The 26,836-nt window shown below is 62.1% G+C and overlaps 4 protein-coding genes across 5 annotated transcripts; 2 read left to right on the forward strand and 2 right to left on the reverse strand.

Moving 5' to 3' along the window:
• Positions 1-865: 865 nt before the first annotated feature.
• LOC125627960 (T-cell-interacting, activating receptor on myeloid cells protein 1) lies at positions 866-9,663 on the reverse strand. Its single transcript, XM_048832616.2, has 6 exons — positions 8,405-9,663; positions 7,710-7,997; positions 7,130-7,417; positions 3,212-3,493; positions 1,939-2,074; positions 866-1,455 (listed from the first exon to the last, which is right to left on the reverse strand). Exons 1-5 carry the CDS (start codon positions 8,439-8,441, stop codon positions 1,944-1,946), a joined length of 1,026 nt encoding a protein of 341 aa, XP_048688573.2. The 5' UTR covers positions 8,442-9,663; the 3' UTR covers positions 866-1,455; positions 1,939-1,943.
• Positions 9,664-9,757: 94 nt separating this feature from the next.
• On the forward strand, positions 9,758-11,899 carry NDUFA3 (NADH:ubiquinone oxidoreductase subunit A3). The gene is made up of 4 exons (XM_048832668.1): positions 9,758-9,867; positions 10,521-10,595; positions 10,807-10,884; positions 11,666-11,899. Exons 1-4 carry the CDS (start codon positions 9,852-9,854, stop codon positions 11,755-11,757), a joined length of 261 nt encoding a protein of 86 aa, XP_048688625.1. The 5' UTR covers positions 9,758-9,851; the 3' UTR covers positions 11,758-11,899.
• A 468-nt stretch (positions 11,900-12,367) lies between these two features.
• Positions 12,368-17,475, reverse strand: TFPT (TCF3 fusion partner). Of its 2 annotated transcripts, XM_048832646.2 has the most exons (6): positions 17,335-17,475; positions 16,160-16,403; positions 13,970-14,040; positions 13,593-13,662; positions 13,182-13,421; positions 12,368-13,019 (listed from the first exon to the last, which is right to left on the reverse strand). In XM_048832646.2, the coding sequence occupies exons 2-6, from the start codon at positions 16,397-16,399 to the stop codon at positions 12,900-12,902; spliced, it is 741 nt and encodes a 246-aa protein (XP_048688603.1). In that variant the 5' UTR covers positions 16,400-16,403; positions 17,335-17,475; the 3' UTR covers positions 12,368-12,899. The 2 variants fall into 2 exon arrangements, with proteins under 2 accessions (XP_048688603.1, XP_048688604.2); XM_048832647.2 differs by lacking the exon at positions 13,593-13,662.
• Positions 17,445-26,511, forward strand: PRPF31 (pre-mRNA processing factor 31). The gene is made up of 14 exons (XM_048832590.2): positions 17,445-17,544; positions 18,252-18,431; positions 18,753-18,813; positions 19,093-19,176; positions 19,966-20,063; positions 20,704-20,810; positions 22,090-22,259; positions 22,368-22,525; positions 23,477-23,566; positions 23,790-23,917; positions 24,262-24,334; positions 24,754-24,882; positions 25,310-25,408; positions 25,841-26,511. Exons 2-14 carry the CDS (start codon positions 18,261-18,263, stop codon positions 25,967-25,969), a joined length of 1,497 nt encoding a protein of 498 aa, XP_048688547.1. The 5' UTR covers positions 17,445-17,544; positions 18,252-18,260; the 3' UTR covers positions 25,970-26,511.
• Positions 26,512-26,836: the final 325 nt, after the last annotated feature.

Raw genomic sequence — 26,836 nt, forward strand, 5'->3', positions numbered from 1 at the left:
CTGGGTTTGCCTCCCCTTCTGCCATAGCTGAGCGGTGATGATGGGTATACACTGTAATGCCTGATTCTAAGGGGCTTTTCTCAGTGTGTGAACTAAATAAACCAGATTCAGAAAAAAATTGGAGAAAGAGAAATTCCATCCGGGGCCCCCCAACGGGTCACCAGCCGGGAGAGACTATCGATATTAGGCATCAAAACGACAGAAAAAAACCACATTAATTTCCGCCCCACCTGTGCGCACCGAACGTCGCCGGAACTGCTCCGGTGTCCCCCTCTGGACACTCACTCTGCATCCTGCAGTGTTTTAAGATACCCCAGTAGCTTAAACCGCCCCTTTCCCAGTATCTCACCGAAGGCAGCCGTCTGGGAGACAGCTTAGCACTCTCCGGAGGCAGGGGTACGACGCACACAGAGGCTTCGCCCGGTGCCGGGGCTCTGCCTGGAATCACGCGACGAACGCACCGGTCCGTACAGAACCAAAAAACCCTGCCTGCGTTTCCCCGCTCCTGCTCGCCCGTCCTTGAGGGACCATCTGCGCCCAGGGGACGGACGGTTAGGGCCCCTCCACCACTGGTTTATCGCCGTGTCCGGGGCGATTCCATTGCAATGGGTGGACACTTTAAGTCAACTACCCTCTTTTGTTAGCCCTTTGACACCCGCATTAAAGCCCAGCCTGGATGCCCGGTGTGACAGGGCCGCCAATCTTAGTTAGTGGGGGGGTCTGTGCAACGCCCAGCACGATGGGGACACTTACTCTGTCCCAGTGGCGGCCCTTTGCACTAACACTGGTAGTGTGGTAATAACAGGGTGTGAGGGAGGAAGGGGTCGGGGAGACACAAGCTGCCAATCACCAGACACACACCCCCTGGGGGGGGCATCACACTTTCTTTATTGAGGCCCGGTCCCTGGTCCGTATAACCAGGGCAGGGCTGTATAAATACAGGAGGTGCCGGGCAGCGGTGAAGCCCAGCGCTCGCGGCTCCAGAGGGGGGCGACGTGTGGTACCATCCCTCAGCCCCCTCCCGCCAGCAGCTCCCCTGCCCGCCTTGTGGGGGGGCTTGACCGACCATTCCAGGGACCAGGCGGGCTCCCCCAGGGCTGCCCCCGCTCCGAAACGTCCGCTCTCCCTTTGCCAGGGCGATGGGGGACCCACCCTGGAATCTGGGGCGGCCATCGGCTGGGATGGGGGCAGAGCGGGGAGCTGGTGGGAGGGGCTGAGATAGCCCAGGGTGAAGAGGATGTTGGGGGGGGCTAATGGGGGAGGGGGAACAGAGAGGACTGGGTTGGACAGGATGAAGGGGTGGTTGGCAGGTGGGGGTTAGGGGGTTGGAATGGATGGGGTGGGATAGACCAGGCGGGGGGCGAGGTGGAGTGGGGGGGTGAATCCCAGCAGAGGGGGCTGCATGGAGTGGGGGGGCCTATTCCTTCCCTTAGTTGCCTGCGAGCCCGTGACGGCCTGTGAGGGGAGAGAGAACCCCGTTAGCTGCACTCCTGAGACCCCCCTTCCCGGACAGAGGGGCCTCCCCAGCCCCCCTGGGACAGATGGGGTCTCAGTCCCGCTCCTCCCACCCCAAACCCCAGCCCTCCCCCTGAGTGTGGGGAGACGCAGGAGAGTGTCAAGTGTGAAACAGACTAGGGGGAGGGGGCAACTTCACCCCAAATCCCCCCTGAGAGCTGGGCTGTAGCGGGAAATCAAGGTGGTTGTGCTGGGGAGGGGGCGCAGGCACCTGTCAGGACTCCTGGGTTCTCTCCCCGGCTCTGGGCAGGCAGTGGGGTTTAGTGGTTAGAGCAGAGGGGGGCTAGGAGCCAGGACTCCTTGGTTCTCTCCCCAATTCTGGGAGGGGAGTGGGGACTAGTGGTTAAAGAGGGGGAGGGGGGCTGGGATTCAGGAATCTCCAGCATGGCCTCGTCCCCACCTCCCCCCCCAGGACCAACTCACTGGCCTCAGCCTTGCAGGTGTCTCTCCTCCCAGCAGGCCTGGGCTACAAAGAGCAGAGCCAGCAGCAGGACGGCGGCCCCCAGGCCCAGCCGCAGTGCATTGGTCTGGCTGTAGTTGGTGCCCCCAGAGCACGAGCCTGTGGGGGGGCAGGAAGGAGACAATGGAAAAAAAATACACGGCTAGAGATCGGCCCTCGCAGCTAACGGCTTATGGGGAGAAGGGGGAGAAAATCCACCCACACTGCTCCCGCCCCCGCCGTGAGAGGAGAGAACCCAGAAGTCCTGATCCCCACCCCTGGGCTCTAACCGCTGGACCCCACACTCCTCCCAGAGCTCGAAATGCTCACCCATCCGTCCATCCCTCCCCCACAACCCTCCATCCCTCTGCGTACACACCCCTCTATCCCTCCATCCCTCCCCATACACACCCCTCCGTCCATACATCCCTCCATCCATCCATCCCTCTGCGTACACACCCCTCTATCCCTCTGTCCATGCCCATACACACCTCTCCATCCATCCATCCCCCGTCCATCCCTCCGCATACACACCCCTCCATCCATCCCCCCCAAACCTCCATCCATCTCTCCGCGTACACACCCCTCTATCCCTCCATCCCTCCCCATACACACCCGTCCGTCCATCTGCCCCCAACCCTCCATCCATACATCCCCATACACACCCCTCCGTCCATACATCCCTCCATCCATCCATCCATCCCTCCACGTACACACCCCTCTATCCCTCCATCCATGCCCATACACACCTCTCCGTCTATCCATCCCTCCGCGTACACACTCCTCCATCCATCCATCCATCCATCCCCCCAACCCTCCATCCATCCCTCCCATACACACCCCTCCATCCATCCATCCCTCCGTGTATACACCTCTCCATCCATCCCCCCAACCCTCCATCCATATATCCCCATACACACTCCTCTATCCCTCCATCGCTCCCCAAACACACCCCTCCATCCATCCATCCCCCATCCCTCCGTGTACACACTCCTCCATCCATCCCCCCAACCCTCTATCCATCCGTCCGCGTACTCACCCCTCTCTCCCCCCACACCCCTCCATCCATCCACCCATCCCCACACACCTTCTCCATCTGTCCATCCATGCCCAGACCCCATGGTCCCTGGCCAGTTCCCAGGCAGGACTGTAGCCAGTCCACATCCAGCGCCCCACTTCCCCCCAACTTAGCCCAGCGCACATATGACCAGACTGATTAACCCTTGAACTGCTGGATGCCCCCGGCCGCGCACTCACCTTGGGTCTGCACCTCCGTGTCATTGAGATCCAGGTTGAAATGGGGGCCCGGTTCCTCCGGCCCGTAGCGGCAGCTGAAGACCCCGCCGGGGCCCAGGGCCTGCTCCTCCGGGAGATTGAAGCTGGCCGGCCCATTGTCCCCATCGGCTGTGATCCAGGCCAAGGGCTCGGGATCCCCGTCTCGGTACAGGAAGAACCAGCCACCCGGGGCATCGGGGACAGAGCAATTCACCCGGAGCTTCCCGGCCACGTCCACGAACCTCTCCCGGGCGCTGGGAACGTCTGGAAGAGCGAAGAGCCCCCGTGAGATGCTGCTCCGGCCCCGCATGGCCCCGGTTGTACCCGTGCCGGGGCAGGGTCGTCGGCCTGCAGGGGGCGCTTCCACCCACGGACCCTATGGCACCACCCCACAATGCACTGGGGTGCATTACCCACCAGCCCTACAACACCTCTATCCATCCCTCCCCATAGACACCCCTCCATCCATCCCTCCCTCCCCAGACACACCCCTCCATCTCTCCCCCATTCCTCCATCCCTTCCTCCCTCAATCCTCCCATCCCTCCCCATACACACCCTTCCATCCTTCCCTTCCTCCCTCCCCAGACACTCCCTTTCATCCGTCCCCCATTCCTCCATCCCTGCCCAGACACACCCCTCCATCCATCCCTTCCTCCATCCATCCATACAGACAACCACCCACCCCTCCATCCCTCCATGAACCCTCCAGCCATCCCTCCTTCCACCCTTCCATCCCCACACATGGCTCTCCGTCCATCCAGCCGCCCCCATACACCGCCAGCCAGCCGCTGCCATAGACCTCCAGCCGTCCCCATACCTCCCCCCCGTGACACGGAGCCAGAAAGGGCTAAGCACCTAGCAGGCTACATGACCCAAGTTCAGCCTTTAGGGACGTATTAGTGCCAATGTCAATGGGGATTGGGGCCATTCCACGTGAGATACACTAGAGCTTCGAAACGTGGCCTTGTCAGAGAGTTAGAAGAAGCTAGTGAGTGTCTTTGGCTACGGTTTCCCAGAGCAGCGGTTCTCACCCTGCTGTCCATGGCCCACTTGCAGCCCAATCAGCACACAGCTCCGGGGCTGGAGCACCCACGGCGGGGAAAAGTGGGGGGTACGGAGCACCCACCGGCAGCCCCCCATCAGCTCCCCACCAATGTCCCCTCTGGTTTTTGACGGGCCGGGCGTGCAAAAAATTGCTTCTCTGCCAGTTGTTGGGCGCGCGGTGTTTCGCCGTGTGCGTGGGGTTTAGGATCTGTGTGCGCGCCCAGCTTAGAGGGACCAGTGCTCCCCAACACCACCACCCCAGCGCCTCCAGCCCTGCGGATCAGCATCTCCCCTTCCCTCCCCGCGCCTCCCACCTGCTGCCATCAGCTGTTTCTCGGCATGCAGGAGGCTTGGGGGGGGGAAGAGCGAGGACGCACCATGCTCGGGGGAGGGGGAAGAACTGGCCGGGAAGAGGTGGGGCGGGAGTGGAGAGGGGGCAGGAAGAGGCAGGGGTGGAGTGGGGGCAGGGCCTGTCGCAGAGCTGGGGGTCGAAGACCCCTCAGCACTTTGGAAAATCGGCACCTGTGCACATAACACATTGCAGCCCACCGTGGTCAATAGGTTGAGAACCACTGGCCTCTATCTTGTTAGGGGTTAGCAGCTGTGACGAAGCAGGACTGTTCTTAATGGTGTGGGGGTGCCTCAGTTTCCCCTAGGCAGTTCTTAAGTATCTGGGTAGTGGGGTAAGGGTGTATGATCCTTGCAGAGCCCTAGAGGGCAGGTGTGTGCAGGGGTCTGGACACAGAGAATGGCCGACACCCTGTTTCCTGGCACCTGATGGCCTGGGCCCTTCCCCCCTGCAAGGTGAGACCTAAAGGGTTGGAGAACAAAGGAATCCGGTGACCCCCTAGCCCGGGAAAAGGACAAAGCCCGGGGGGGGCGGTGGGGGCGGTGGAGAGTGTTTCAGTTTGGGGCTGGCCGGGACATGGAGTGAAGTGCAGACGGGGTTGTCTGGCTCACTGCCCCCCAAAATGGACCCAGCTGAGGGGTCCTGTTCTCTGCACCTACAAGCTCTGTGTTAGACCATGTCCCTGTCGTCTAATAAACCTTCTGTTTTACTGGCTGGCTGAGAGTCACGTCTGACTGCAGAGTTGGGGGGCAGCACCCTCTGGCTTCCCCAGGACCCCGCCTGAGCGGACTCGCTGTGGGAAGCGCACGGAGGGGCAGAGGAGGCTGAATGCTCCGAGGTCAGACCCAGGAAGGTGGAGCCGGGTGAGCTGTGTGTCCTGCAGACAGGCTGCTCCCAGAGAGGAGACTCCCCAGAGTCCTGCCTGGCTTCATGGGGAGCAGTTCCAGAGCATCGCCCAGGGACTCCGTGACAGCAGTGTAACCAGCCGGTTCCTGTCCATCTCTATGCTCTACTGATTCAAAGAGCAAACGGAAATATTAACATTTAGATGGAACTTGGCTGTAAAAATGTCCTTGTCTATATTTCTCTTTGAAACTCGTAATAGATCATCTAGGAACCGCTTTAGGGATAATTACCTTATACTGCTGAATGCACCTAGTGACCTGGGTCTACTGAGTCCAGGACATCTACATAGAAAACAGGTGATTCTACTTCAAAGCCACCATACTTCCCCAAGGACTGCAGGCCGCTAAGAGGCTCCCAGAGAGCTAGGAAAGGACTTGTGGGCCCTGATCCTGTCGTCTCAGATCTGCTTAAGCTTCATCAGGGGAAGTTCGAGCCGCCAGGCTGGGGTCTCCAGCTCCAGTCTGGGGCACCCGGGCATTGGACTGAACCAACGGACTAATTCCAAAAGAACGTTTTGTGACTCTAAAGCTCACATCTCTGCTATGAACCTGACCTAAGAACTGTATTTGGGTCTGTACGGATACCGATCTTTGAACCCATGCACTCGCTCGCTCTCTCTTTTCTTTTTTAGTAAGTTTGAGTTTAGTTAACAGGAATTGGCTGTGAGCGTATATCTGGGTAAGAGCTGAGATATTCAGAGACCTGGGGCTGATGTGTCCCATCCTTTGGTATCGGTAGAACTTTTTATATGAGGAACAAGATTTTCAGTCATCCTCATCATACGTGAGTGGGAGCCCAAGGCTGGGTGGCTTTAAGGGAGCTCTGTTTTGGCATCTGGGTAACCAGGAAGGTGTTGGAGAAGCTCTGGGTGAATCAAAGTAGTTGAATAACCACCAGCTTTGGGGGCCTGTCTGCTGCATTCTTTGCAAGTTGCCCTGATTGAGCAATCTCAGTGTGGCCCCCCAGGAACTCAGTCACCACCCTGCCATCCATCCCCCCATCCCCCCACACCCTTCCTCTATCCTGCCATCCCTCCATCCATCCCTTGCACCCTCCCTCTATCCCCCGTCTCCCCATCCATCCCCCCACACCCTTCCTCCATCCCCTATCTCCCCATCCATCCATCCCCCACACCCTTCCTCTATCCCCCGTCTCTCCATCCCCCCACACCCTCCCTCTATCCCCCAATCCATCCATCCCCCCAGATCCTACCTCTATCCCCCATACCCCCATCCATCCCTCATCCCCTCACACCCTCCCTCTATCTCCCATCTCCCCATCCATCCCCCCACACCCTCCCTCCATCCCACACACCCTCACTCTATCCCCCATCCATCCATCTCCCCAGACTCTACCTCTATCCCCACACCTTCCCTCTACCTCTCATCCCCCCATCCATCCCGCCACACCCTCCCTCTATTCCCACATCCATCCCATAGACATTCACATCTATACAAAATGAGCTGAAAAAATCGTGCCCTAGAGGGGAGAGGCCCCGAGCCCCATTCCCCACCCCCTGAGCCAGCCAGTCCCAGCCCTGGGGCCGGATGGGAGCCGGCGCTCCCTCGAGGGGAGAGGCCCCGTGCCCCTTTCCCCCCACCTATGACGCTGAGCTCCAGGGGGTTGCTGGCGTTGGACCAGGCGAAGGGCTCGCTGGTGGTATGATAGTAGCAGGTGTATCTCCCCGCGTTGGCGGTGCCGGCGTTCCCCAGGTGGAACTCGGCCGTGGGGGGGTCTCCGCGAGGCACCCGCTCAGTCCAGAACTCCCGTGCCCGGTACAGCACGAAGCTCATCCCCGCATACGGAGCCCAGCACCGGATCGTCCAGGTCTGGCCGGCCGAGACCTCCGCGCCGGGGCTGACGGCGATGGATGGCTTGGGGTAGCGATCTGGACCGGGCACAAGGGAAGCAGAGCGTTGGGGTGGGGTATTGGGTACCCCGAGCTGGGGTGGGGACTGTGGGGGGGAGGGAACTGGGAGAGCCCAGTATCCTCCCACCTGGCTTAGACCCACGGGCCCATCTACCCCGGTATCCCGTCTCCTCCCTTCCCCCAGGATCAGACCCATGGGCCCACCTACCCCGGCATCCCGCCCCCTCCTGCCCCGCGGATCCGACCCCTGGGTCCATCTTCTGGCATCCCGCCCACTCCCTGCCCCTGGGACCAGACCCTCAGGACTCACCGCTGGTGACGTTAGCGGGGTCGCTGAGCGGGGACTCCACCCGCCCCCCGGCCGCATCCCGGTTCCAGTAGCCGCAGCGGTACCGCTCGCCAGGGCCAACGCTGGGCAGCAGGAACGTGACCTCTGAGCCCTGCGCTGGGGCCCGCTCCTTGGCCACAGGGCCCAGTGTGCCGTCCCGGTGCAGGGTGAACCAGCCGGCCCCGAGCGGCCCCGGGACAGAGCAGCGCAGCCTGATCCCCGCCTCGGCACCTGTGGCCCGGTCCCAGACGAGGGACGGCTTCGGAAGAGCTGGAGACACAGAGTGGGGGGGGGAGGCCTCTGGGTGACCCCCAAACAACCCTCCTTCCCTCCTCCCTTTGCCCCCCACCCTACCTGAGCCCTCCATACACACAGCCCCTCTTCTGGCTCTACCCGTCACAGCTAGCACCTTACCCTGCCCTCTCCCCTAGAGCCCCTGCCCTGCATTGCCCCACCTCACCGAGGGGTCTCCATGGGCCCCAGGGTGACCCCCTTCTTGATGGCCTGTACAGTCCTCATCTGCTCTGACAGAAATAGAACCCAGGAGTCCTGGCTCCCAGCCCCCAACCACTAGACCCCACTCCTCTCCTAAAGCCAGGGAGAGAACCCAGGAGTCCTGGCTCCCAGCCCCCCTGCTCTAGCCCCCTTTCAGCTGTGGGGCGGGCAGCGACACTCACCGACCGTCAGGAGCAGGACTGGCAGAGTCACGGCCATGGTGTGCAGCCGCGCGGCCAGCGATGGGGAAGTGGCGGGGCTGGGATGGAGGCACTGGGAGAAACCCAGCTCTAGGAAATGAGCCACTGGCCACAATGGAAAATCTCCACTTCCGATTCCGATGGGGGCCCAAACGCTGCGGGGGGTAGGGGGCCTGCACCTCTGCTACATGTATTACGGTAGTGCCAACCAACCTCGGGGGGGCCCCGTCGCGCCAGGCGCTGCACAGACGGACCCCCCCCCCACACACACACACGCTGAGCTCAGGACGTCACGCCATGTGCTGCACAGACACCCCACACACACACAGATCTCCCCCCCCCCGGACTGAGATGAGGGGTCCCATGGCACCGGGTGCTGCAGACAGGCCCCCCCTTCCCCTGACCAAGATCAGGCCCTGCCGTGCTGGGCACTGGACACAAAGTGAGCAACACTCCCTAGAGCTCACAGGTAAATAGACAAAGGAAGGACTGTTCTCCCCATTTCACAGATGGGGAAACTGAGGCACAGAGCGATTCCGTGATTTGCCCAAGACCACATAGCATGGGAGCAGGAGCGGTAGAGCCAGGAATTGGACCCAGGTGTCCTGAGCTGCAGTGCTATGCCTTACCAAGACCAGCCTTAGGCTACCTTGCACTCGCCCTGCCACCCAGCCAGCTCTGGGAGGGGAGTGGTGTCTAGTGGTTAGAGCAGGGAGGGCTGGGAGCCAGGACACCTGGGTTCTCTCCCTGGCCCTGGGAGGTTAGAGTGGTAGAGGGGCCATCTCCACCCCAGAGCCAGGAAGGGAACCCAGGAGTCCTGTGCCCACTTCCCAAGTGCTGGGGACTGAGGCTGCTGGGCAGGGAGCCTGGCCACCCCAGCGCGGTTCATCACGCCCAGGCGAGCCATGTGCTGGGCGCTCTCTCCCTCCCGAAAGTCCCTGGTGACTCAGAGGAAGCAGATGTGTGATGGGGGGGCTGTCCCCTGGGGGTTCCCTCTGTGGTGTGGGGCGATGGGGTGGCTGGCAGGGGCACTCAGCTGCCTCTGCTGTGGGGTCTGGGGGTTTCTGGGACCCTCTCAGCCCCCCCACACTTCCAGCCCCCCCATCCCACCGGGGACGGGGGCCTCAGGACTGCCTCAGCTCCCCCTCCCCCGCCCCATGCCCCACCCCTCAAATCGGAGTCTGGAGCGCAGATGCCCCCAAGAGCTGTTATTGGGGTTCAGGTTTTGGGGTGGGGGGGAGAACCCAGGAGTCCTGGCTCCCGTCCCAGAGCCAGGGCTAGCGGTTACGGAGGTGGGGGGAGGGCTGGGAGCCAGGACTCCTGGGTTCTCTCCCCGGGGGCGGGCGGGGCCAGCGGCCCCGCACTACAAGTCCCAGGCTGCCCGGCCCGGCCCGGCCCGCGGTTTCCTTCCTGTGCGGCGGGAGCGAAGATGGCGGCGTTGAGCAGTGAGCGTCTCCTTCAGGGGGTGCCCCGGGGGGGGGAGGGGGGATCTGTGCTGGGGGGGCTGCCCCAGCGGGGGAGGGAGGGGGATCTGCGTTGGGGGGGCTGCCCCAGCGGGGGGGAAGGGGGATTTGCGGTGGAGGGGGCTGCCCCAGCGGGGGGGAAGGGGGATCTGCGTCGGGGGGCTGCCCCAGCTGGGGGGGATCTGCGGTGGAGGGGGCTGCCCCAGCGGAGGGAAAGGGGATCTGCGGTGGAGGGGGCTGCCCCAGCGGGGGGGGGGATCTGCGGTGGGGGGGGCTGCCCCAGTGGGGGGGGAGGGGGATTTGCGGTGGGGGGGGCTGCCCCAGTGGGGGGGGAGGGGGATTTGCGGTGGGGGGGGGCTGCCCCAGCGGAGGGAAAGGGGATCTGCGGTGGGGGGGGGGCTGCCCCAGCGGAGGGAAAGGGGATCTGCGGTGGAGGGGGCTGCCCCAGCGGGGGGGGATCTGCGGTGGGGGGGGCTGCCCCAGCGGGGGGGGGATCTGCGGTGGGGGAGGCTGCCCCAGCGGGGCGGGAGAGGGATCTGGTTTGGGGGGTGGGCTGCCCCAGCTGGGAGGGAGGGGGGATCTGTGCTGGGGGGGACATTAACCCTTCATGCTCCGCTCTCCTCCCCTCCCCCCAGAGATCGGCGCCTTCCTGAAGGACATCTGGGCCAAGGAACCCGTCATCACCGTCTCCTTCGCCATCGGCATCCTGGGTGAGTCGCCCCCATGCCTCGGACGGGGGGAGCCCCCTGCCCCGCTCTTACACAGCGCCCCCTAGTGCTGCAAGGGGGCTGGCACTGACTGCCAGGGGAGAGCGCCCCCCGCCGAGCCCCACACGCTGAGCCCAGCGCCCCCTACTGAGCCCCTGCGCGCCTTGGCATCCGTGGGGCTGCGCTGACGCTGTCCGTGTCTCTCTGCCTGCAGCCACGGTGGCGCCCCTGCTCAGCCCCTACACGAAGTTCTCCGGCATGATCAACCGAGCGACGCCCTACGTCTACCCAGGTGAGGGCTCCTGGCCATGCCGCCCCCCGCGGGGCCTAGCTGAGAGAGAGGTGCCAGGCGCTGCACTGGGGCATCAGGCCTAGCCCTGACTGCCAGGGGAGAGCGCCCCCTGCTGACCCTCCCCACTCCCTGCGGCACAGCGCCCCCTAGCGCTGCCCTGGAGCAATGGGGCAATGCACTGACTGCCAGGGGAGAACGCCCCATCCCACTCCCTGCGGCACAGCGCCCCCTAGCGCTGCCCTGGAGCAATGGGGCAATGCACTGACTGCCAGGGGAGAACGCCCCATCCCACTCCCTGCGGCACAGCGCCCCCTAGCGCTGCCCTGGAGCAATGGGGCAATGCACTGACTGCCAGGGGAGAACGCCCCATCCCACTCCCTGCAGCACAGCGCCCCCAAGCACTGCCCTGGGGCAATGCACTGACTGCCAGGGGATTGTGCCCCAACCCACTCCCTACAGCGCCCCCTAGCGCTGCCCCGGGGCAATGGGGCTAGCACTGACTGCCAGGGGAGAGCGCCCCCTACTGTGGGCCTCTCTTCCCCACACCAAGCAGCTGGATCAAGTCTCAGCTGGTTGGTTCCCCTGGCCAATCCTCATGGCAGCATCACAGTGCACCTTAGGCAGCGGGTAGCAGCTAGGCTGATGGCCATGGGGTGCTGACCCCTGAGGGAGGGGGGTGAGCCCCAGCTGACTCAGTGTAGGGGTGGCTTTAACCCCTTCACCTCTGCACTGTCCCCTGGGGAGAGCCCCCTCCCCCTAAGCCGCCTCCACCTCTCTCTAGTGCCCGTGCGAGATGACGGCAAGATGCCCAACATCCCCTCCCACCCCTGTGATAAGGAGGGGCCCAGCTTGGACTGGCTGAAGAAGCTGTGACATGGCCGGGGCCCTGACGTGCTGGCTGCAGAGGGAGCCTTCCCCCTGGGCTGGGTCAGCGCACTGCCCCCTGCTGGCTACAGGGGGGTGTGGTTCTCTCCGCCTCCCCCCATGGATGTAATAAAGGTTTTGACTTAAGGAACCAGCCTGGGTGTGTGTTAATCTGTCCCTGGTGCCCCCTACTGGCAGGATGGAGCCCTGCTGGCTCTGTGAGATAGTGACATTGGTGCCCCCTGCTGGCTGTTAGTGTGTTGCTGGCACCCCCGGCAGGAGGGACAGGGCTATGCTGCCTCTGTGTTAGTGTCGCTGGTGCCCCCTACTGGAGGGATGGAGCCCTGCTGGCTCTGTGTGTGTCCCTGCCCCTGCCCCAGGGGGAGACCTGGAGCGTGCACAGCTGCTGCCCTCTACAGGAGAACATGGGAATTGCATACTTGCATGCACAGTTTCATTGCACTGACCAAGGGGACCATCTACACCTGGGGGGAGAGGCAGTGCCCTGTCCCAGTGCTTACTCGCTCCACCTACCCACAGATCACGCAGTGTGAGGGGAGACATGGGGGAGACACAGGCCAGGGGGCCCAGTAGAGAATCAGGGACTAGAACACAGGCGTCCCAGACTGCATTTATTATTCATTAGGGGGGTAGCAACGATGGTCCCATCAACGCAGGGACCAGGGGGCTGTGCAAACAGCAAACAAAGACTAGACCCCACTCCCCTCCCGGAGTCAGGGAGGGAACTCAACTATCCTATATCCCAGCCCTCCCTGCTCTAACCACTAAACCCCACTGCCCCCCCAGACAGAACCCAGACATCCCGACCCCTTGCTCTAACTCAGTATAGCAGAGTTCACTCAGTGTTTGTGCGCTTTGGCCCAGACCAACGTCTCTATTTCCTCATCATGAGATCTGCGGGGCTTTTAACCCTGAAAGATTCCAGCAGGAGTTTTACCCACCCTGGGAAATCTCCTTCTCCCAGCTGGCTGGAGGCTTCCTACCCTGTCCCCACTTAGCTGTCGGTCCCACAGCACAGGGGCCTGGTGTACAGGGGGTTAACCTCCCCCAGTCCACAGGGAGGGACCGCACCCCTCCTGGTTTAACCCCTTGAGGGCTGGAGCCAGGGGCCTGGTCAGTTTCAGAAGGGTTCAGTCGAAATCAGCGCAGGCCCCAGGGCTGGAGAACTTGGGGTAATGGATGAGTTTATCTCGGGGCTGGGGCCAACTGACGGTGTCCTGGTCACAGGGGAACTCGTCCTCTTCTTTGAGCTGGAGGGGGGAAGAAAAGGGTCAGACCCCTGAGCCCATCTAGCCTGGTATCCTGCCCCTCACCCACATCAGCCCCATGGGCCCATCTAGCCTAGTATCCTGCCCCTCACCCACATCAGCCCCATCTAGCTACCACCCAGGAGCAAGGGGAGTGACCGGTACCTGTGCAGGGAAGTCATCCATGGGGAGGAGGGCAGGGGCCAGCCGCCTGCCCCTCTGCTCCTTGTCCTCACGCCCATGCCGGCGACGCTTCTTCCCCGTGGGGGTCTCCGCCTGGGATGGGCTCTTGGGCTCTGGACCAGCTGGTGGGGGGCCAGGGAAGCGCCGGGGGGTCTCCTTCTCTGGAGGTTCGTTCTCAGTATTTCCTGGGGTGGGGGCTTCTGTGCTGGGGCTGCCTTCATCCTGGGGATGGGGGGGGGACAGAGGAGGAACAGAGCCATTCAGTGGGCTCCCACCCAGGGCTCTCCGGAGTCGAGCAGGGCCACAGTAAAGGGCTGAATTCTCTTGACAGCTCCAAAACAGAATCTGCCCCACTCCAGGGAGGGACCCCCCAGTGGGGAGAGGGGCTCCTACCTCTAGGACAATGGTGAGCTGGCTCTGTCTATAGTCATCCCCATAGGAATCCAGGACCCTCATAAGGAATCTGTAGGGGGGACAAAGAGAGCCACATTCTGACATCAGGGCCCCTTGGGGATGGGCGCTGCCCAGACCCAGACTCACAGAGATCGCGGCCCCGTCGCACCGGGCACTTCCCAGACTCACTGAGATTAGGCTCCCATCATGCCAGGCGCTGCCTGGCCACACAGTCACCGAAACTGGGACCCCGTCGGGCTGGGTGCTGCCCAGACACAATGTCAGTGAGATCAGGGCCCCACTGGGCTGGGTGCTCCCTGGACAGGGAGTTGCTGAGGCTGTGGCGCTGGGCCCAGCTCCTGTCCCGGAGTTCTTACCTCCTCTCCTGCTTGAGCCGCCGTGTGATCTTCTGCACGTGGTGGAGTCGGTTCAACACCCTCTCGTTGACCTGGAGCCAGGGAAACAGACGCATCAGGCCGGTAACTCACCCAGGCTGGAGCCTTCTCCCCCAGCACCTCCCGCCTCTGCCCAAGCCAAGGGGTCGTCCCCTGCATTAGATGCGTCCTGTGGGGGGTCCAGGGGTTGAGTGTTCCGCAGTGCACCCCTGTGTTCACACCCCACACCTGTGAGACTCAGACCAAAGCTTGAGAGCTGCTTTAGTGTGTCTCCTTTGCAGCATGAGATGAAAACAGGGATGTAAGGAATGGTTCCGAACGGAGACTGGTTAACCAGGCTGCTTTCGCTGTGTTGTTAACCAGTGATTAACGTGCCCTAAGTTCTTCAGAAGTATGCATCTGACAAAGTGGGTTTTTTACCCACGAAGCTTATGCCCAAATAAATCTGTTAGTCTTTAAGGTGCTACCGGACTCCTCGTTTCTGTGGATACAGACTAACACGGCTACCCCCTGATTCTTGCCCTAAGTTATTAACTTTGCTGTGGGAATTATCGATAAAACATACCGTCGTACAGTGAGTGGAACAAGGAATTCACACACTTGTGGTTCTTTCAGCTCTGGAGATCACTAATTTGGCTCCTGAACCCCTGAGGCTGGCATGTCACTGCCCTCCACCCTAGTGCAATAAGCTTGGTACAAGGCATGGCTGGGGAGCTGCAGACTGTCTGCTTGCGAAGCAGTGATATCATGGCAAAAGGCACCTAGCAGCATTACGTGTAACGAGCTGAGATCCCGACGGACGCATTTCCCAGCTAAGTCTGGGGAGTGGCTAGGCTGGTTTCTCAAAGACAAGGGAGGCCCAGCCCGGTGGCAACGAAGCCGATGGGTCAGCACCGAGCAAGCAGCCAGTCTTGGGCAAGAAAGGGGAGCAGAGACAAAGGCCGGGTCTACACTACAGACCTATATCAGTATAACTACATCGCTCAGGGGTGTGTAAGCGCGTGTCTGCACCGGTTTGGTAGCGCCGCCTCCCCGAGCGGCTGACAGTCCTGCACGACGTAGTTAGGTAGATGCAGCATCGGCACAGACGCCGTGACATTTCTGTCGACCGCTGACTTTCAGGAGCCATCCCACGCTGCCGGTACAATCAACACACCCCGAGGCACCAAGTGTGCGTGCCCCCAAACAATTGAATAACCACAGCGACCGCATGCCAACGTGATTGTGTAGCGTAAACATGGCCTTAGCAAAGAAACAATGTGAGGTCTACTTCCTCCACCAGCCCCCTCGGCTCTCAGCTGGAAAGGTTTGTCAAATGGGGGCTGACACTATCCAAAGGAGGGACAAAGACCCCATGGGAGCTCCCTCTCTCCCTGCCCATCGCATTCGCCGCACCTGAGAGGACAAAGAAACCAGCCCTGCATTCGGCAGTGGGGGTCTTGGCCTACAGAATTCGGTCAGCTGGAAGCACACGGGGAGAAACTTTGCTTTGAATCTAACCTAGCTGAAGCAGGCACTAGAGAGCATTTTGATCCCTTCAAATCTCTCTCTCCTCATAGTTAATAAACTTGTTTCATCTACTCCAGGGTGCATAAGATAAAGCATCTGGTAACTTCACTTAGCACCGTGAGCTGGTGTATGTTATTTCCTTAAAGGAATAGTGGAGGGAGTGTTTCTGGCCAGGAGAGGGCAGCGCAGCTGGGATTGGGGATGCGTCAGGGGGCACTCTGGGGTGTAATCAGGGCCGGTGAGCGCCGACTGGCTGGCCAGATGCAGCACACGAGCGTCTGCAGCGGAATGGTGGGGGTGGGGCAGGTGAGGGGGCAGGGCCCAAGGCCCACTGAAGGGGGACAGTGGGTACCCTGGGTTGGTGGGGCAGGGACTGGTGGTTGAGAAGGAAGTGGGGTGGGATGGGGCTGGGCACGTGTGGGGTGATGACTTAGGTAGAAGGGCTGGGCCATGGCTTGGGGCACTATGGACCAGGGCGGCTGGTTTACAGAGCACGGCCAGGCAGCGGCCAATGGAGGGAGTGAGTTAGGGGGCACAGCCAGGCCATGGTCAATGGAGGGAGTGGCTCAGGGGGCGGAGCCAGGCTGTGGCCAGTGGCGGGGGGAGTGGCTCAGAGGGTGGGGCCAGCTTTGGTCCCCAGCCCCCGCAGCGCCCCCTCCCCACCTGCTCGATCTCCTTGCAGCGCCGGGCCAGGGCCTGAATCTTCCGGCGGCCCAGCTCGCGCTGCCGCTGCTGGCTCTCCTCCTCCTCCTCGTCCTGCAGGTTGTCCCCGCTCAGCCCCCCGTCCACGAACTCCACCTCCGTCTCCAGCTCGCTCTCCAGGATGTTCCCCCCGAAGAGCGGGGGCAGCGCCAACTCCGAGCCCGGGGGCACCGAGAACTCCTCGAAGCCCACCCCGGCCATGGCGCTGCAGGGGGATGAGGGCAGTGATGAGACGGGGGCAGGAAAATGGGGAAAACGGGGTCTCCCCCACCAAGCACTAAGCTGCGACCCCCCCACCACACACACTTCTCTGCTGTTAACACCCCCCACTGGGGACCCATCCCCCTTACACGGACCCATCTTCCCCTTCTGCTAACACCCCCCACCAGGGACATGACCCCCCTTACAGGGACTGACCCCTCCTGCTGCCAATACCCCCCCCCGCCCACGGGGATCCCTCCTCCTCGCTTCGCCGCCCCCCCCCGCCCACGGGGATCCCCCCTCGCTTCGCCCCCCCCCCGCCCACGGGGATCCCCCTTCCTCGCTTCGCCGCCCCCGCCCACGGGGATCCCCCTTCCTCGCTTCGCCGCCCCCTCCCCCGCCCACGGGGATCCCCCCTCCTCGCTTCGCCGCCCCCCCCCGCCCACGGGGATCCCCCTTCCTCGCTTCGCCGCCCCCCCCCCGCTCACGGGGATCCCCCTTCCTCGCTTCGCCGCCCCCCCCCCGCTCACGGGGATCCCCCTCTCGCTTCGCCCCCCCCCGCCCACGGGGATCCCCCTTCCTCGCTTCGCCCCCCCCCGCCCACGGGGATCCCCCCCTCGCTTCGCTCCCCCCCGCTCACGGGGATCCCCCTTCCTCGCTTCGCCGCCCCCTCCCCCGCCCACGGGGATCCCCCTTCCTCGCTTCGCCCCCCCCGCCCACGGGGATCCCCCTTCCTCGCTTCGCCGCCCCCTCCCCCGCCCACGGGGATCCCCCCTCCTCGCTTCGCCGCCCCCCGCCCACGGGGATCCCCCCCTCGCTTCGCCCCCCCCCGCCCACGGGGATCCCCCTTCCTCGCTTCGCCGCCCCCCCCCCGCTCACGGGGATCCCCCCCTCGCTTCGCTCCCCCCCGCCCACGGGGATCCCCCCCCCCGCACCTTCCCCCCGGGCCCCGTTCTCCGACTTCTGCCTGCGGGCGACGTCCCGTCCCGCAGGGGGGCGGGGCCAAGCCGGACGCGCGCTGATGACGCCACGAAGGGGGCGGGCGGAGGTAGCGCGAGGCGGGCTCGTTAACGGGACCGGGGTGACGCCAGCGGCGCGGGCCGGAAGCGGGGACGTGACGCGCGGAGCGGGAGGGGCGCGAGCAGGTAACGGGCAGCGCGCGGGGGCGGGGGAGGAGAGGTGGGGCAGGCAGAGGGAGGTGGGGCCCATGGGGAGGGAGGCTGGGGGGGTCGTAGGGGGCAGGGGTGCAGTGGGGCACAGATACAGTGAAGGGGGGGTGGGGGTGCACAGGGGCACAGATACGGGGGAGGAGAGGTGGGGCAGGAAGGGGGAGGTGGGGCCCATGGGGAGGGAGGCGGGGGTGCAGTGGGGCACAGATACAGTGAAGGGGGGCTGGATGGGGGTGGAGGTGCAGTGGGGCACAGATACGGGGGAGGAGAGGTGGGGCAGGCAGGGGGAGGTGGGGCCCATGGGGAGGGAGGCGGGTGGGGTTGCAGGGGTGGGAGTGCAGTGGGGCACAGATACAGTGAAGGGGGGCTGGATGGGGGTGGAGGTGCAGTGGGGCACAGATACGGGAGAGCAGAGGTGGGGCAGGGGTTGGGGGCAGGCTGGGGGAGGTGGGGCCCATGGGGGGGCAATGGGGTTGCAGGCAGGGAGGAGGGGTTGGGGGGCAGGGGGAGAGGTTGGCTCACAAAAGGAGGCCTGACTCCAGCCCTGCCGGGGCCCTGGGTGGGGTCGTTAGGTGGCCAGTGGGGTGGGGTAACCCCGAGAGCAGAAGGTGTCTGGGTGGGGTGTGTGGAGAAGCCTCCCCTGCTCCAGGCTCTGCTCACCTCCGCTCCCTGCCCTCCCCCAGACCTGAAGGATGTCTCTGGCGGACGAGCTGCTGGCCGACCTGGAGGAGGCGGCGGAGGAGGAGGAGAACTTTGTAGATGAGGAAGATGAGCCGGCCATTGAGGATGTGCAGGAGGAAATGCAGCTGGACCTCAGCGTCGACTCCGTCAAGAGCATCGCCAAGCTATGGGACAGCAAGATGGTGAGAGATGGGGCCTTTTCCCTCCAGGGGGGCACTGGTTCCCATCCACCCCCGGGCAGGGACTGGCTGGCTTGGGGGTGGGGCATGGGGCCTCTCTCTTCTAAGGGGTGCTGGCTCCAATCTGGCCCCAGGTTGGGGACAGGCTGGCTGGCTGGCTTGGGGGCGGTGAATGAAACATGGGGCCTCTTTTCTCTAATGCCATGCTGGGGCATTGGGGCCAGCCCTGACTCAGAGGGGAGAGCACCCCCTGCTGCCTCCCTTTCCCCCACTCACTTCACCTTTTCCAAGTACAGAAGAGCCTGCTGTGTTTTCTCTTGGCAGTTTGCGGAGATCATGGTGAAGATTGAGGAGTATATCAGCAAACAGTCGAAAGCCACAGAAGGTACCGGAGCGAAGCTAACCTCTCTGCTCTGACTGCAAAGGTGGTACCACTAGTGTCCCAGCACCTCCTAGCACTGGGGTCAGCACTGTCTGTGTGGGGAGAGCGCCCCCTACTGAGCCCCCACCTTGCTCCCTGCAGCACAGCGCCCCTTACTGCCATACAGGGCATTGGGACCAGCCCTGACTCCTAGGGGAGAGCACCCCATACTGAACCCTGCTCCCTGCAGCACTGCACCCCCTAGCAGCCCCAAGGAGATCCTTATGTGCGTTGTCTCCGCAGTGATGGGGCCGGTGGAAGCGGCTCCGGAGTACCGAGTCATCGTCGATGCCAACAATCTGACGGTGGAGATCGAGAATGAACTGAGTGAGTGGCCCGCCTTGTGGCGGGCATTGCTAAAAGAGAAGCTTGTGGGGTGGGGGTGCAGAGTGTGTTTGGGGGTACGGGAGGTGCCGTGCGAGGGACAGGCTCCATCTCCTTTGGCTTGTACTCCCCCAAGGCTCTCCATGGCGAAGTCAGGGAAGTTCTCTGGCTTGCCTTGTGCAGACGATCAGACGATCACGGGGGCCCCTTCTGTGAGCATACAGAGCACCCGCCCCAGCAGGGATGCGCTCCTGGCGTACACAGCTCTGCTCTCTGCCATGTCCGTGGCTGGAGGAGGTCCCTGGCACACAGTCGGGCAAACAGACTCTCCTTGCTCTGAGTCAGACTGAGTAACCAAAGCTTCTGATTTGGGACCTTCCGCTTGCGAGAGCAGAGAAGGGGAAGCAGAAGGGTTAATTCAGAAGGAAAGGGAGGTTGTGTGGCCTTGTGGTTAGAGCACCGCAGACTTGGGAGCTGGGTTTATTCCTAGCTGGGCTGCTGGGTGACCATTTCCCCCCCCCGTGCCTCAGTTTCCCCATCTGTGAAAATGGGAACTGCTCTGCCCTTCTTTAAGGGCTGTGAGATTGAGTTTGTGAAATAGCCAGGTGGGGTAATCCCCAGCTCTTGTCTATGTGCAGCCATACAGGGCCTGGCTGGGAACACGCAGCTGCTCTAGTGTGGTCTGGGGGCTTCTGTGACAGAAGACAGAGGGCCCCCAGATGATTTCCAGGTCTGCTCCCTAGTTACTAACAGGGGTCTCGTCCCTTCCCCTCCCCCTTTGTGTCCCATCAGACATCATCCACAAATTCATCCGGGATAAATACTCCAAGCGATTCCCCGAGCTGGAGTCCCTGGTCCCCAACGCTCTGGATTACATCCGCACGGTCAAGGTGTGCGCTGTTCCCTCCTGCTGCTGCTATCGGTGGGGTAGGAGGGACAAGTGATGGGCAGTGCTGGGCGGAGGGGAGGGCAGATAAGGTGCTGGGGCTGGGCATAGGGTGGGGGGTGAAGGGCAGGAACTGAAGGGGTTGGGCAGGGGGGTGGGAAGCAAACAGTGAACATCCAGGTGCTTGGGGTGACCCAGACTTCTGTGTTGCTGGAGTTAAGTGGCAGCAGGACCAAGGGTCTGGCTGCCAAAGGGTGGGCACTGAAGGCCCAGATGGTGGGGGGGTTGGGGGGAAGCCAGGTGGGGTGGGCATTGAGGATCTGGGTGGTGATGGGGGGTGGGCACTGAGGGTCCAGGTGAGGGAGGTTGGGCACTGAAAAGCCAGACATGGGGGCAAACTGAGGGGGGCACCAGGGGTCTAGGTGATGTGGGGGGTAGCCAGGGTTGGGCAGGGGCAGCAGGCTCTGGCTGGCGACCTGCCATCTTCTGTTCTCTTCTCTCCTTCCCCCTCCCCCCCCCCCCCTTACGGTGCCCTTGGGGCTGGGGCTAGGCTGAGCAGGACCAGGGCTGTGTCCGTGTGTCTGTCCTAGCCCAGCTATCTCACACACACACACACCGTGTTTGTCTGTGTCGTCCCTGTGCAGGAGCTGGGCAACAGCCTGGACAAGTGCAAGAACAACGAGAACGTGCAACAGATCCTGACGAACGCCACCATCATGGTGGTGAGCGTCACGGCCTCCACCACACAAGGGTACGCTGGGCTGCGGCCCCTCACCCCTCTGATCCCTGCCCTGCCATGGGGGAGGGGCGGGACACCAGGCCGCAGGAGCCCCCATCCCCAGTTCCAGTGGACGAGAAGCTGGATATGAGTCAGCAGTGTGCCCTTGTTGCCAAGAAGGCCAATGGCATTTTGGGATGTATAAGTAGGGGCATAGCGAGCAGATCGAGGGACGTGATCGTTCCCCTCTATTTGACATTGGTGAGGCCTCATCTGGAGTACTGTGTCCAGTTTTGGGCCCCACACTACAAGAAGGATGTGGATAAATTGGAGAGAGTCCAGCGAAGGGCAACAAAAATGATTAGGGGTCTGGAACACATGAGTTATGAGGAGAGGCTGAGGGAGCTGGGATTGTTTAGCCTGCAGAAGAGAAGAATGAGGGGGGATTTGATAGCTGCTTTCAACTACCTGAAAGGGGGTTCCAAAGAGGATGGCTCTAGACTGTTCTCAATGGTAGCAGATGACAGAACGAGGAGTAATGGTCTCAAGTTGCAGTGGGGGAGGTTTAGATTGGATATTAGGAAAAACTTTTTCACTAAGAGGGTGGTGAAACACTGGAATGCGTTACCTAGGGAGGTGGTAGAATCTCCTTCCTTAGAGGTTTTTAAGGTCAGGCTTGACAAAGCCCTGGCTGGGATGATTTAACTGGGATTTGGTCCTGCTTCAAGCAGGGGGTTGGACTAGATGACCTTCTGGGGTCCCTTCCAACCCTTATATTCTATGATTCCCCCACCTGCCACTGTAGTCGGGAGGCCTGCAGCGGATCCTGCCTCCTGTGTGGGCAGTGGAGCACTGGACCCCTCCTTCCTTCCTGTCTTCTGTTCCCGGCTGCCCCTCCCAGTGCTCCGTTTCCCATTCGCAGGGACCTGACCCCTGAGCTGGAGGGCGGGGGGAGGCAGGACTCCTGGATTCTATCCTTGGCTCCAGCTTTCAGTGGCTCCAGTCCCTGCTGCCCCTGAGCCTGCCCAGGCATAAGAGATCCCAGGGGGCTGCTTGTGAGATCTGGCAGGAGGAACCTTGGCCGGCCTTTCCCTTTTCCAGCCTATTTGTATGTTCCGCCCCAGAAGTAGCTGCATCTCAGTGGGAGGGCTTGGGCTGGGCCCATTTGAGACATGGAATCACCTGCCCTGCGTCTGGGGGCCCCTGTTGGAGCCCAAGCCGGGTGCCAGGGTATCTGTGCAGCCCCCCCGGGGGCCGGGGCATGAGGGTCACCCGTCATTCTCCACCCCCCCACCCCACCCTCCCAATGCAGGCAGCAGCTAACGGAGGAGGAGCTGGAATGCATCGAGGAAGCCTGTGACATGGCCCTGGAGCTCAACCAATCAAAGCACCGCATCTACGAGTACGTAGAGTCCCGCATGTCCTTCATCGCCCCCAACCTGTCCATCATCGTCGGCGCTTCCACTGCTGCCAAGATCATGGGTGAGGGGCTGTGGGGCGGGGGGCGGGGCCTCTCCCTGCTAGGGAGCACCTGCTCCTATCTAGCCCAGGCAGACAGCGGGTGTCTAACGCTGCCCGTCCACCCTGCAGGCATCGCTGGCGGCCTCACCAACCTCTCAAAGATGCCGGCCTGTAACATCATGCTCCTGGGAGCCCAGCGCAAGACCCTGTCCGGCTTCTCCAGCACCTCGGTGCTGCCCCACACGGGGTACATCTACCACAGCGACATCGTGCAGTCACTGCCCCCGGTACGGACCCTCTGTCTCCTTAGGTCCCAGCGCCACATCGCCTGTCCGCTCTAGTCCCGTCGTCGTCTCCCCCCCACACACACACACCTGGCTTCCCACCGCTCTGTCCCCCCAGACCCCGCACCCCAATGTTTCTCAGTGCTCGGAGTTCTTCCCCTCCCCTCCCCCAGCATCCTGATCCCAGTATCATGACAACCTTGTCTCCCCATCTGTCCTCCCCCGCCCCGCCCATCTCAGGACACTGATGGTCATCTGCATTTTCCTGCTCTGTTCCCCTTCTCCTCCTCTTCTCCCCCCTTCCCAATCCCAGGGCCCCCAAGGCTCCTCTGCACCGCCCCGCTCTGTCCCTGTCCCCCCCGGATCCCACACCCCGTTTTTCAGTGCATCTGAGCTCTTCCCAGCCGACACCCCTCCACTCTATATCCCCTCCCGCACCCCAGTGTTTCTCAGTGCTCCGAGCTCTTCCCCCACCCCCAGCACCCCAATGCCCCTCCACTCTGTCCCTCTGGATCCCACACCCCGACGTTTCTCAGTGCCTCTGAGCTCTCCCCTCCCACCCAGCTCCCTGACGCCTGTCTTCCCATCGCTCCCCCCTTCCCCAGATCCCCGCATCCTGACAACCTTGTTTCCCCATTTGTTGTCCCCTTCCACTCTGATGCTCATTTGCATCTCCCCACTCTGTTCCCCCATATCTCAGCCCCTGACACCTGGCTCACCATCTGGTTCCCTTCTCCCCCCGCACTCTGATCCCAGGGCCCCGAAGCTCCTCTGCATCTCCCCGCTTTGTCCCTGGATCCGATATTTCTCTGCGCTCTCACAAACACCAGGTCCCAGCGCCCTGACACTCATCTGCACCTCCCTGCTCTGCCCATCCTCCCCGCATCCCGATGCCCCTGTGCTTCGTCCCCCAGGCTCTGTCTCCCAGCACCTTGACACCTCTCTCCCCAACAGGACCTGCGAAGGAAGGCGGCTCGTCTTGTTGCTGCAAAGTGCACACTGGCGGCTCGGGTTGACAGCTTCCATGAGAGCCCAGAGGGGAAGGTGGGTATCAAAAATATGAGGAGTGGGGTTTAGGGGTAAGAGCAGGGGGGCTGGAAGCTGGGACTTCTGGGTTCTCTCCCTGGCTCTGGGAGGAGAATGGGGCCTAGGGGTAAGAGCAGCCCCCTTCGTGTGTGTGATCTGGCCCCCTAGCTGTGCCCTCCTTGTGCGCAGTGGGGCGTGGCGACTGCCTGGCTAGTTCTCAGTGTCTCCCCTCCCCTGGCAGGTGGGCTACGACCTCAAGGAGGAGATTGAACGGAAGTTTGACAAATGGCAGGAGCCTCCCCCTGTGAAGCAGGTGAAGCCCCTGCCGGCCCCCCTGGATGGCCAGAGAAAGAAACGAGGAGGCCGCAGGTGAGAGGGGATTGAGTGGGGGCCTTCAGGGGGTTCTGGCTCCCATCTGGCACCAGCGGGGGGGCTGGCTGAGGGGCATGGGTAATGGGGCACAGAGCCTCTCCATGCTAGGGGGTGCTGGCTCCCATTTGGCACCAGGGCAGGCACTGGCTGGCTCAGAGGGGCAGGGAATGGGGCCCTGGGGCCTTTCCCCTCTAGAGGGCACCCCAGTCCCTTCCCAGAGCTGGGAGTAGAACCCAGTTGTCCTAGTCCCATAATTCAACCACACACACATCCCCCCCCTCACCCCGAGCGCTGGGCGCCATGGTCAGTCCAGCATCAATCCACCAGCCGTTCCCTCCCAGGTATCGGAAGATGAAGGAGCGACTGGGGCTCACGGAGATCCGGAAACAGGCCAACAGGATGAGCTTCGGGGAGGTGAGCAGCCTCCAACCTTCGTCCCCCTCCCCACAGAGATTCTATCCCTGGCTCTGGGAGGGGAGTGGGGGCTAGCAGTTAGAGCAGTGGGGGCTGGGAGCCAGGACTCCTGGGTTCCTTTCCCCCAGTTGTGGTTGTTCAGGCTGGTCTGTGCATGAAGCAGAGTGTGAATGAAGGTCGGGAGTGAGCTGGCAGCTGCCCCTGGTGAATTCCTTGTGGATGCTGATTTTGGAGTTAATCCAGAACCGCACTCGCCAGAGATGTGCAAGTTGTTCCCTACCCCCACCCCAAAACAGAGCTTGTACCCTCCACTCCAAAGCAGGTACTTGGTGCTAGTCAGGGCCAGTCTCTAGGGTGCTTTGAGCTCTCACCACTTGCCTTCCCCGTGTGACTCCTGGAATCTGCCCCTGCCACCGCAGATCGAGGAAGACGCCTACCAAGAGGACTTGGGCTTCAGCCTGGGCCACCTGGGCAAGTCGGGCAGCGGCCGGGTGCGGCAGACACAGGTCAACGAGGCTACCAAAGCCAGGATCTCAAAGACCTTACAGGTAGCAAGGGAGACGGGATGGAGTCACGCGGGCCGGGTCCTCCTTCATGCCTTGGGGTCCCATAGTGCCATGACACTGGAGCCGATCCCACCGCCCCACCCCAGTGGCGGCCACTCTCTGTGCCAAGCAAGTATGGCGGATCAGAGCCCTTCCTCCCATGACGGACCAGTAGAGACCCCCTCCTCTCAGGAGCAATGGGGTTCCCTTTCCCCACCACAGAGGCAGTCGGGCTCCCCCCAGTACTTGCCCCCTGAGAGCTCCCCACTCTGAGCGATGGGCTCAGGTTCCTTGCAGACTTGGACTGTGTTTGAAACAAAGCCATGATTCCGATCGCAGCCCCGCTCCCTGCTGGCATTCCCCTTCCCAGTCTAGGTCGTCCCCCCGTACCATCCTTATGCTAACCCCGCGTCCCTCCATCCCCGCCCAGCGCACGCTCCAGAAGCAGAGCATGGTGTACGGCGGGAAATCAACAATCCGGGACCGCTCCTCAGGCACAGCCTCCAGCGTGGCCTTCACTCCGCTCCAGGTAAGCCCCATGGCTGCCAGAGATCTGGGCTTGTGAAGGATGCGGCACCTCCAAGAGCAGTTGGGGAGGTGATATTGATGTGGCCTTTGACCCTCTCCTGCCCCAAACAGCCCTTCATGAATGAGGGGTAGGAAATTTCCCTCAAGTGGGTGTGGGGCGTTTCTGGCCCCTTCCTGAGGCAGCTGGCTACAGGCAGGTGGCAGACAAGGGATCTTTCAGCTCTTGTCCCAGCTGGAAAATTCTTTACTGATGTCTCCCATAAGGACCCCTTCCTGTCCTAAACTGACATGCAGTGCAGCTGTTAAAAGCCTCCCACCCCAGCACTGGGCAAAGGGTCCCTGTATAAACACCCCCCATGCCTCACCCCACAGGGGCCATGTCTCGGGATCAGGCACGCATGGCAAATCCAAGTCCCCTGTCTCTCTGTCTCAGGGTCTGGAGATAGTTAACCCACAAGCGGCAGAGAAGAAGGTGGCGGAGGCCAATCAGAAATACTTCTCCAGCATGGCGGAGTTCCTAAAGGTGAAGAGCGAGAAAAGCGGCATTATGTCTAGCACATGAGCCTCTTCCCCACAGACTCCCCCCTCGCCCGGAGCCCTGCCACGCCGGGAAGCATCGGGGAACTTCTGGGGCTTTCACTCTAGCTCCCCCGCTCAGCGGGACTCAGCCCTTCCACCTCCCAGCTGCCAAGAAGCTGGGCAGAGCCAAGCATCTTTCTGTTCCCACGGGGACCCACACCTGAGCTCCACACAGGCTTGGGAGCTCTGAGGGTGTCTGGGGAGGGGTGCGAATTGTGTGGGGAGCCCTAGCCCTGTTCTCTGTATAAGGTGTGTAGGCGTGTGTGTGTGAGAGAGAGAGAGAGACCCTTGTTACCTGTATAAATTAGCGGGCGTGTGCATGAGATGAATGCAGAATGGCTGGTGCATTGATTTTTCAGTGCTCGTGTTGAAATCTCCCTTGGCTTGTGCCTGAGGGCAGAGGCAGGGAGCGGGCTGGCGAAGGGCGGGGTAGAGGGATGCTTTGTGGGAGCAAACATGCGGGCTGAATCGGTGTCTCTCTTTTTAACTTTGTTTTTTGGAAGAAATATAACAGGCTGGAGGCGAGTATCTCTGGTTTTTGTCCAGGGCGATTCTCTGAAAGGGAGAGGGAGGGAATGCGTTATGAGGGAATTAGCACACTCGTGGCAGCCTGTTGTGCAAGGTGTTGTCCAGCTGCAGAGCAGCAGGGGCTGGGGGGCTCCGGGTGGGGTATGAGGTCCCTTTGTGCTAGGAGCTCTACATGTTTATGGCATGAGTGACCCTGCAGCCCCTCCCAGAGCGGCTGGACTCTACAACGCTGGATGCTGCTCAACAGTCACTACGATGGAGGGGCCCCTTGCACGGTGTGCTTAAACACAGTCACTGAAATTGGGGCCCCAGTGTGGCAGCA

Source organism: Caretta caretta, chromosome 23 (genome assembly GCF_965140235.1).
Source record: "Caretta caretta isolate rCarCar2 chromosome 23, rCarCar1.hap1, whole genome shotgun sequence".
NCBI lineage: Eukaryota > Metazoa > Chordata > Testudines > Cheloniidae > Caretta > Caretta caretta.

Bases quoted from the DNA above. Each gene is read 5' to 3' on its own strand.
- NDUFA3 (XM_048832668.1), top strand. The intron at 10,596-10,806 runs GTGAGTCGCCCC...CTCTGCCTGCAG, and splicing joins CTTCGCCATCGGCATCCTGG to CCACGGTGGCGCCCCTGCTC. The intron at 10,885-11,665 runs GTGAGGGCTCCT...ACCTCTCTCTAG, and splicing joins GACGCCCTACGTCTACCCAG to TGCCCGTGCGAGATGACGGC.
- LOC125627960 (XM_048832616.2), bottom strand. From the start codon at position 8,441: ATGGCCGTGACTCTGCCAGTCCTGCTCCTGACGGTCG. The intron at 7,998-8,404 runs GTGAGTGTCGCT...CTGTGTCTCCAG, and splicing joins AGTCCTGCTCCTGACGGTCG to CTCTTCCGAAGCCGTCCCTC. The intron at 2,075-3,211 runs GTGAGTGCGCGG...GCCCCCCCACAG, and splicing joins CACGGAGGTGCAGACCCAAG to GCTCGTGCTCTGGGGGCACC.
- TFPT (XM_048832646.2), bottom strand. From the start codon at position 16,399: ATGGCCGGGGTGGGCTTCGAGGAGTTCTCGGTGCCCCCGGGCTCGGAG. The intron at 13,663-13,969 runs GTAAGAACTCCG...TCCCCCCTACAG, and splicing joins CGGCTCAAGCAGGAGAGGAG to ATTCCTTATGAGGGTCCTGG. The intron at 13,020-13,181 runs GTACCGGTCACT...TCCCCCCTCCAG, and splicing joins TGGATGACTTCCCTGCACAG to CTCAAAGAAGAGGACGAGTT.
- PRPF31 (XM_048832590.2), top strand. From the start codon at position 18,261: ATGTCTCTGGCGGACGAGCTGCTGGCCGACCTGGAGGAGGCGGCGGAG. The intron at 18,814-19,092 runs GTACCGGAGCGA...TTGTCTCCGCAG, and splicing joins ACAGTCGAAAGCCACAGAAG to TGATGGGGCCGGTGGAAGCG. The intron at 23,918-24,261 runs GTGAGAGGGGAT...GTTCCCTCCCAG, and splicing joins AAGAAACGAGGAGGCCGCAG to GTATCGGAAGATGAAGGAGC.